Raw genomic sequence first — 10,143 nt, 5'->3', positions numbered from 1 at the left:
TGTGGTCAGTTCACAAGAACATCTCCCTTCAAGTGGTTCTGGACACCTCCATATAAAACAGAGGAAATTTGTATTATTCATGGCAAGCAATAATTCTAGGTTCTGGTTCATTAAAATGTGTCTTCTATCCTACTCCAGTATATAAAAAGAGAAATGAGAGAAGAGGAAAGTTAGATCTAGAAAATAATCCCACAAACAGCTGTTTTATACCTTGAAACACACTGGTATAGGAATTAGTACATTTGCCCACATACATTCCTGCAGGCCAGATCAGCTTTCAGTGAGGAGATAATTTAGAAACGAGCAAGCTTTTTCTACTACTTATAAGACTTTCCTCTTAATGATTCATCTGTACTGCAGATGCAGGGCCTGGTTATAACAGTTGCAATGTGTAGGGTGGACAGGATTTATTCGTGCTTTTGTGTTCTTTAACTGTGAAATGCAGTTCTCAAACAAGTGGTTTTGATCTAGGACTTGGAAATTGTTGTTATGAGTCCTCAGAAGCAGAAAAGCATAAAAATGTTGACATGAGACTGAAAAGTTAAAATGCAGTGAACCCAGAGACTATCTACTCGACGCTGATTTAGAACTGTCTTTCGAGGCATGTGGGAGATTTCATTCGGACCTGTTTTTGTCAGTAACTTTGTCTCGATGGATAGAGGGCGCCGAGGGCTCAGTTTTGACAGAATGCTCAGAGCCCAATAGTTCCAGTGTGACAACCCATAAAATAAAAGATGCCCCCCATGGTCAGCCCAGCATCCTCTGAGCCATTCCTCAGCATCTTCTCACCACCTAGGATGGATGGACTCCTCCATCCACGGCTTTCAGCTTTTCCCATATTTCTGTGGTAGCTGAATTCACATAATTATACATACACACATACATACACCAGCCTAAATTGTCTGGAAAAGTGCTTCAGCTCATCACTCCTGCCATGATGCAGCTTAGCTGCACAGCAAGCTTTTGAGTTATATGAACTAGGATCTACCTGTCCCCAGTTGATTCACAGTTTAAAATTAAGCACTACAGATAGATTGCTCAAGTGAGTTTATTCAAATACACCAACAGAAACATAACAAAATTCCCAGGAAAAAAAAAATTACTCTCTATTCCACAAAACAGGGGGAAAGGGGACAAAATAACATAAACTACACATTTTGGCAAAAAAAATGTTGAATTTCATTACTCTTTGAATTCAGCAGAGAGAATTTCCCTTTGATAAACTTCAGAGAATTTGGTATTGTCTGGAGAATTCTTTGCAGTGCTAACTACACTCAGGGATCAAGTCAAAGACTACTAGTGTAAGCCACAGGGCCAGAGCCCATATGACTTCCTCTCTCTGGGTGCTACCATGTCTCACTACACCTTCTGGACAATCCCACTTTAATTAATGGCACTGGTTTCAGACCAAGACATTACTGAAACTGATGTAAATGGTCAATGTTTTATATAGAAGCTGTACCAGAAACAAGAGACTACAGTTAAAATTTTAACCAAATTAAATTTAAACCTATTTCATCAAAGGAAAAATACAAAGCACTGCAGAGAGTAATTTGTGACTTCACTTTCCAGGTCTTAGAGTATTTTACTGCAGTAAGAATTACATTGCAGTCATAAACAAGAACTATTTCACTCATTAAAACTCCTAAAGTAATGCCTAGAAAATTATGGCAAATACCATCAAAGGGCCTATTTTGGCGTTAAAAAGATGTCCTTAAGCACACCTCTCCTCAGGAAAGCACATTATCACATGCTTAGAGCTGAATTCCTGTGTAAGTGCTCTCCTGAGACAGGGCCCAAACAATGTCCTGATGAAGCAGGTGAAACTCCAGAGGCTTTTGACCTTTCCAGATCTATATGTGAACTCTGACAATGCAAACGGATCATAAGACTTCAAAATTACCTGTACAGATCTCTCAAGCTACATAGATCTTTCACTGAACACACTGAAAAGTCAGCATTGAAGAAAGCATTAATAACCTTCTACACTATTTGCCTGTTTTTAAAGTTGGGTTTTAAAGCTACAGTTCTTGCAATAACTTTACTTCTTCCTCATCGCTGTCAGTTACATTGACTAGGTTGATGCTGGAGGGAGATGAAGTGATTGACAAAACCTCCTCCAATACTTCAACATCCAGCTGTGGTAGAGGGCTGGAATACTCATTTACATTGCAGCTGCTGTGACATGGCAGTGGTTCAAGGTTCTCATGCATATTTTCGTTTGGATATTCCCTGAAAGGATAGTCTCTGCCTAAAGGTGAAAACAGCACCTCCTGTCTTCGGTATCTGTCTTCATAAAAGCCAAGGCATTCAGATACTGGGCTGGAGAATTTCCCAAAGCCAAATGGAGGCCGGCTGAATGGACATGTGCTGCAAGGAGAGAGATTGAAAGTTTGCTTTCATAAATGCAGATTGCTTGGACTTCCATTCAGCTAAGAACAACAGAAACACACTAATGGTCTGTGTTAGTCAGCTCACCCTGACAAAATACCCAAAACATACAGACTTTAAATATGTGCCTAAATTAAATCAAAACCATAACCAGGGTTGTGCACAGATTCCCTATCTGTGCACATGCAGCTCTTCATGCTAGACATAGGCATAGCAAACATAAAAAGCAGAGTATTTATCAATGAAATAATACCATGGATGAACTAGCATCTGATCAGCCAGCAGGATGGCAGCCAACATAGTCAGAATAGTAAAACAAAGCATCAAAACTCAGTTTGTGTTATTTCTGTGACAGAGATGGGGTGAAATGCACTTATTTATTCCCCGAGTGAACTCTTACATCTGTTACACTGCTATTGAACAGGAGGAGGGAATCCTTGTGCCCAATATGTGGTTGTCAATGTTACTAAGTTTAAAGACAGTGCAGTAATGAACTTTTAAAAAGCAACTAGATAATAGGTTGCAGGAAGTTACTGTGTCAGATGTAACTATTCCTCTGGTGCCAGAAACTGGAATTTTTATTCTGAAGTAGAAGGACAGGTATTGTAATTTACAGTGTTGCAGAACTTGATCACACTGTTAAGAAAACAAAGCATGTGAAGAAGTAACAGAGCTCTAAAGTGCAGACACTATAAAGACACTGATACAACGTCTGTTGAGATTTCAAGGAGACTGCTGATCTCTCTGAGGCAGCAGTTGAAATTTTAGTGCATAAATCTGCATACATACATTTGCACTGTCAGTGCTACCCAGAATATATTCTGAGGTTTTGTATGTATTTTGAGATTCTGGTATGCAAGAAATGAGTTTATAGGACTGTGAGCTTATAAATCATTGTATTAGAAAGATCCTGGCATTAGCAGAGCTGGCAGCCCTAAGTCCACTGATTAGTATGGACTCAGAGCAGTCTTTTGTGGTACAAAACACTCCTTTTCCTCTGAGGCCTCCAAAACTGTCTCACTTCAGAGATCAAGAGCTAAGCAAAGTTCATGTTTAGCAGTTTGGGCACTATGTACAATTTTGATGGATCATCATTGGCCTAATTTATGACCAGGTAATCTTATTGCCACAGGAACATACTGGTTGTTGCTATTGATAGGAATGAGCAGTGTACGAAGCAGCAGAATTCAAGTCTTAAAAGTCATAATAATTTGTTATGCTTGATATTGCACAGCAGTGAAAGAAAAGATGATGCCTTACAATGAATAAGCATCAGCAGGCCATCAGATGACTCGGTTTTGAGCAGCACATCTGCTGCTGGGAGGGCACTGAAACTTTCTGTGCATGCATAGCTTAGGAAATACCCATGGGCCAGTATGTGTTAGCTTGTACTTTGATTAGGTGATCTCTGATTGACTGCCCAGAGACTGTAAGAATTCTAAAGATGTTTCCCATCAGGCTGGATTTCAGAAATAGTGGTAGTTATGACAGCTGTAATCATAGTAGCCAGGAGACATTTCCCATACCTACTTTAACTCTATCCAACAGTTTTCAAAATATATCTATACTGTCTCTACCTAAGGCTTTTCTTTAGACATCAACTGCAGTTAGCTGCATAAAGTAGAGAGAAAATACTTCTATTTACTGTGGGCTTGAGAGTGCCAAGTATTGCAACAGCACTATGGAGCCCTTAGTAACTGGGCATATATAACAAGTAGCCTCAGATCACCAGGTCCCACCACACAGCAGCTATAGGAAGGTAAGTGCATCTTTCCTTCTGAGTGCTCCATATGCTTTCTGTAAGTCAAAAGACTCTCTGCCTTTTATAATTTGTTCTTACTGGTACTGAAATGAAGGGTTTCATTACCTTGAAGGGAAGTAGTGAGGTCCAGGCACAATGTAAGGGTGGTAGAATGGAAACCGAGGAGGTACTCCAAACAGACTGGCTGGTGGAACAATGGGTGGAGACTCATAGATATGTGAGGGAAGAAAAGGGGTAGCTGGGGGAAGAGGTACAGCTCTAGGAAACACAGGAAGCCCTAGATACTGCTTTGGGGGCTCAATATTACAGACAGAAAATCTGCTATTAGTGGTGGTTATGCTGCTTGGGTTTCTGCTGAAGCTCTCAGTGAAAACTGGTGTAAGTCTCCTCAGAGAGCAATTGAGCCCAGATGATGCATTAAGAGCTTCTCTCTGAGCAGGTTCAACAATGTGCTGTGGTGAAATTACAGGGTACAGGGGCAGGGTTGGAGATGGAACAACCATGGATGTGGTGCTTGTACTAGTAGTCTGGAAAAAAGTAATTGGACCAGGATGTTGAATGGAAGAAGCTGGCAGACGGATGGCAGGAGAAGCCCCACCTTTAGGAAAGAGAACAGTTATTTATTAGACATGAAGAAAGGAAGAGACATCACAAGCAGTAGCATAGCAAACCACAGCTAGAAACAGAACCATTTCCCCTAAAACACTTTCTGGCATTACCTCCCTGCAACTCAGTCATGCATCACTTGGCCTACATGCATTCTGACAAATGGGTCTGGACCCACATTCAAGCTTCCTTCTACAGAAACTCAAGGGTGAAGAAGGAATTATATAGTGAGTGCTGAAGCTATGAGGCTGGTGTGGGCTGTGTCTTCTGATATAGTGACACAATGAGGTTGGCATTTAGTGCCTCAAGATCAGAAAACCTCCCATATCTACCAGCTGAGTTGGAGTGAGGCAAATTCTTAACCAATATGTGTGGGGTCAAAGCAGCAGTGAGGAACAGAAGCCACAGTTAAAACATCCTGCTCCCCAGTATATTTCCTTATGTTTCACCACACTAACCTCTGAAACATTTTGCTGTCCATACACTGGAATGTACATTTTCAAGTCTCACATCAAGTCAACAGGGCTGTTTTTATACAGGAAGATTTCAAAACACATTGCATAAGTATTTTTCAAACCCCACTACTTAATCTAAGAGTCTAAATTCCGAGTCAACAGAACTTACATTCATCTAGATTTTTACAGTTTATATTTAAGAATCATTTCAACTACAACAGGGTAGTAAACTCTGGAATGAAACACAGTAGCATCTGAGGGCAACATAATATTATAAAATGAAAACCAAGAATACTTTATTCAGTCAAATTTACAGATGGATTTGAGAAAGGATCACATTACTAACTCAGAACTTTGCCAGAACAAAAGTGAGTGTTCTCTTTTACCTCTGAATATGACCAAACAGCACAAACAGGCATTTAATTTTGTTCTTTAGGTTTAGTAAGGCAGTGCTGAGCACTACTACAGTTAAAGCTGGTGAGGGAAGATAGATGTGAGGTGGAGACAGAACAAAAAAAACAGGAAGTAATAGAGTTGAGTAATAGAGATACAAAATGACCAAGAGGGAGCAGGAGGTAATCAGGAGCTACAAAGAAAACATCAGAGACTTGAGGGCAATGAAAATGCCAGAAGAATTGAAGAAGCTAGGGAAATTGTAGGCAGAGACTAGGAGGCAGAGGTGCAGTGAAAAGGAAAACCAACAGAAACAGCAATGTCAAGAAAGACTGAGAAATTGTTTTAACTACATCTACACTACCATATGTATAACTTTTACTACAACTGGTAAATTCTGAATTCTTAAAATTATTCACTACTGAAAACTCACAGACTGGATGTCCAACACTGTTCTGAACACTGGGGATGACAACTGAACAAGCAGGTGACTGGAAGGGACAAATGACAGCTGGAGTTGTAGCGATGATACTCTGAGAAGCGCTGGAAAATACAGAAGACACAGGCAGAGGAAAACGCTTCCTTTTGCCTTGTCGTGGTTGATAAACCCAACCTGTCAGAGATGGGAAGAAAAAAAGATGCAGACATCCAGTTTTTGGGATAGTCTCATTGTTCATGTCAAACTATGATACCTGTAATTCTGCAATTTCTACACCAAATTAGTCCCAAATGGCAATAGCACTCTTGTTTCAGTGAGCTAGCAAACGGGGCATTTTATCAGAGGTGGAAATAAAATGGACATATTTGGGCATTGCTGTTGTGTTACTAATTTGTTAACTGTGAGACAAAGGAATAGAGAACATGGCACAGCTGAGGGTAGCACGTTAAGGAGAACATAACACTGTACAATGGGCTTTCGGTGCAGAAGAAAGTCATGAATCTATTCAAAACAGAGATATTTCCTGTTTCCTTAACCCATTCAGCCTCATGTACACCTGTAGGTTACAAGATACAATGGAAAATAAAACCCACTAGGAATCCTATTTAGATTTTGGGGGAGTTACATCTGCCTTTGACTTACAACATTAACCAAAGACTAACAGATACTGTAATTTATGCTGAGTAGCTCAGTCTCTTGCACAGACTAACTCTTAACACCGCTTTTTCTTTCTTGAAGGGTGTAAAAAGAGAGGGGAAGTGCTACTCTTCTCTTTCACTTGTTTTTGACAGATTAGTCAGATTTTGTCTAGCAGGATTAGCCACAACCACATATCATCAGAAGTATGATGATAGAGAAAGGATCACAACCCCTGCTACCTCAACAGTATTCAGAGTACTTATGTTCTGGTTTATTGAACTGCAGTGTTAGAGGTTTATTTGTTGAGGGTGCAGAGTTTTCACTCTTTTGACAAAAGGCTGAGAAGCAGCATCTTCTGCACTGTTATTTGGGAATCCTACATCTAAAGATTGAAGAATCCTACAGAATGCAATACTCTTCATACTTCCTGGGGCATTTCCCTTTCCTGCTTTTAAGGAATGGCTGCATGGGTCACCACAGGCCACCTCGACAGCTTTTTCTGGAGCATGCAAAATGAAGCAGCAAGCCACATTCACACTAAACTTACTATCTGGCTGTTAAATTATTAAAGCATTCAGCAGAGCTGCTGTAGCTGTGGTGGTCTAAGGCCATAAGAAACATTAGAGGCTATGAAAGATGAAACATTGTTCTGGATGCTTAAAAAAATGAAAGCTGACAGGAGGAGGGCTGTGTGCTTGATGGTTTTGTTTTGAGGGTTTTTTTAACTCTATTACTTGCTGTAATGAAAGAGATTCATTTCCCAATAAATCTTGCACTTCTAAAGCATTCACGTAAATAACTATGTGTTTACCGGGAAATTCCTCTCTGTGCTTTTGTTTAATCTTATGAGCTTCATCATAATAGGGCTGCTTCTGCTCCTCAGTCAGTTTGCTCCACTCCAATCCAAGCTGAACACTGATTTCTGCATTATTGGCTTTTGGGTTAGCTCTTGCTAGGGCAGGCCGATGAATCCTTGCCCACACCATAAATGCATTCATGGGACGCTTTACGTGGCCACTTTTGTCCTTGCCAAATGGAGTATCTGGCATTCCTGTGCAACAGAACCAGGAAAGACCATCATCTTCCAGGCAATAGGTGCAATACAAGGCTACATTCACAGTACACCAAGATGGTATTTGGCAACAGTCAAAAGAAATCACTACAGCTTTGGAACACACAAAACTCAATGCCCATTTGGAAAGCAGTTCCTAGAAAAATACCCAAGGGCAAGAGAGTACCACAGAATCACAGCATGTTAGGGGTTGGAAGGGACCTCGAAGATCATCCATAGTCCAACCCCCCTGCCAGAGCAGGATCACCTGAAGTAGATCACACTGGAATGCATCCAGGTGGGTTTTGAATGTCTCTAGAGAAGGAGACTTTACAACCACCCTGGGCAGCCTGTTCCAGTGTTCTGTCATCCTCACAGGGAAATTTCTTTTCCTCATGTTTATATGGAACTTCCTATGCTCCACTGACCTTTACTGAACCAAGACCTAACAAATCATTTACCTGCCCTGTTACATACTATTAAAAAACCCCAAAACAAACAGCAGATCCAAACTCAAAACATTTGGGTCTGCTAAAACACTAGTTTGGATTTCATTTGGCTAGATTGTTTTCTTATGACTTTAGAAACTTATACATTCCTCAGCTAAACACTGTACAGCATAGTTTATGTCACTGTGAATTTGTAAGCATCACCAGAACCATGGATCCAAACCCCCAAAGATTCAGGGACCAGATCTAATGGCTGTGTGGCAGTTTAGTCCCACGCTTGTGCAGTTGCTGGCTTTTCAGCTGAGGTTGTGGCTGTGCTGAGTTTCTAGAGGGTTTGTGTTTGCTTTTTTAACTCTCACTCCTTTCTCAGTTATGGACACATTTTCCTGGAGGAACCTGTGTATGCAAATGACTGTTACATGATACCCAGCTTTAGCTCTTTGCAAACACAGTCTGCATTTTAACTGAGCTTAGTGGTAGGATGAACTCGCAACTGATCCCTAAGCAAGGAATTTCCTCTCTGAAAAGGTTTAGAAATTGACTCTTTGACATTAGCAATAAAGGACAAAAGTCTTGTAGTCTTTCAGACCTCATTTTAAGTCATTCATTTTGAAAGCCCAGGTTTCTTTCCTAAAATAGTTTTTAATCCAGATGTTTCAAAATGTCCCACATTCAACACATCCAAATGTTCTGAGACTCGTGTATGCATGTCCCACAGCTCTAAAAACCAGATTCCTGCCCCTAAACTTGCAGTCACAGCTCAGTGCATCTCTGAACACTGTTAAAAGGAGTTTAATGTAGTCAGGGAGCAAGTGGACAAAACTGCATCGATTTTAACAAACCACTGAGAATTCTCTGCTCCCAAGCTGTGTATGGTTGATTCTATGATTCTATGTGTTATGCCGACAAAGAAAGCTGTCTGGCCAAAGAGGTGGTTCTCTAACACAACTTTTCCATTTCTGTTCTCCTGTCTGGTAATCTGGTAACCTGTTAACTGAGTTCCTTCACAGTATTACAGTATCATCAGGGTTGGAAGAGACCTCACAGATCATCAAGTCCAACCCTTCAGGAACTGAACCTCTTGCAGCAGAATACCTGAATCAGAGGGCAGTACTGTGAGGGGCACATCTCTAGTTTCAACCTTTACTGGCTGTAATTGAGGCGGCACTTGTTTCTCTGGCACTTGAGTCACACGGATCAGCTCTGGCGGCACAGGGCCATGGATCTGTATGCAGGTCCCAGGGGGCAAGGACTGAAGCACAACTGGCATCTTTCGATCTTCAGGGAGGATCCCAGTCTCCTCACGCTGCTGCTGCGCTTTGATGGCAGCAGTGCTGGCATGAGCAGGCCCACACAGGGAGGCAGCCGGGGCATCCTCCTTTTCTGTCTCCACCTTCCAGGTCTCAGAAACCACCTGAGGGGGTTCCACTTTGATAGCGCTCCAGGGCTTCTTCCCACTTTCCCACTCCTCCGGCACCTTCATCTCGTTCTGGCTTTCTCCACCGCCCCATTTCTGGTCTCCTTCGGCCTTGATGGTGCCGTTGGTCTCCGCTTTAACAGTTCCCGGAGCTGGGAAGCACTTGCACTGGGAGCTTAACTGTCTCCTGTCCGGGGCATCTCCCACCTCCAGGTCGGGCTTCTCGATTTTGATTAAAGGGACCTTCGCCTTCTCCTTGGGGGTGGGCGGCGGCGCCGGCTGGCGGCGGGGCCGCGGGGGCGGCTTTGGGGGAGCCCTGGAGCGGTGCGGTCGCTCCCTCACCACCCGCTCCATCCCGCCGCGGTCGGTTGCCGCCTGCGGGCGTTAGGGCAACGCTCGCCGCGCCCTCGCGCGGTGCCCGCCAACGGCCCCGCTGCGGCCTCGCGCCCCGCTGCGGCCTCGCGCCCCGGCGGCACAGCGACGCCGCCATGGGGACGGCTGGCAGAGCCGCCGCGCGCCGGCCGGCAGCAGGGCTCGATGG

At 42.7% G+C, this 10,143-nt stretch overlaps 1 protein-coding gene across 1 annotated transcript; it reads right to left on the bottom strand.

The window, feature by feature from the left end:
• Positions 1 to 1,065: 1,065 nt before the first annotated feature.
• On the bottom strand, positions 1,066 to 10,039 carry SOX30 (SRY-box transcription factor 30). The gene is made up of 5 exons (XM_064161962.1): positions 9,281 to 10,039; positions 7,497 to 7,736; positions 6,041 to 6,220; positions 4,259 to 4,751; positions 1,066 to 2,370 (listed from the first exon to the last, which is right to left on the bottom strand). Exons 1-5 carry the CDS (start codon positions 9,954 to 9,956, stop codon positions 2,022 to 2,024), a joined length of 1,938 nt encoding a protein of 645 aa, XP_064018032.1. The 5' UTR covers positions 9,957 to 10,039; the 3' UTR covers positions 1,066 to 2,021.
• Positions 10,040 to 10,143: the final 104 nt, after the last annotated feature.

The sequence above is a fragment of the Pogoniulus pusillus genome, chromosome 22 (assembly GCF_015220805.1).
Source record: "Pogoniulus pusillus isolate bPogPus1 chromosome 22, bPogPus1.pri, whole genome shotgun sequence".
NCBI lineage: Eukaryota > Metazoa > Chordata > Aves > Piciformes > Lybiidae > Pogoniulus > Pogoniulus pusillus.
The sequence above is the reverse complement of the archived record's forward strand: the minus strand, read 5'-3'. Positions and strand labels throughout refer to the sequence as shown.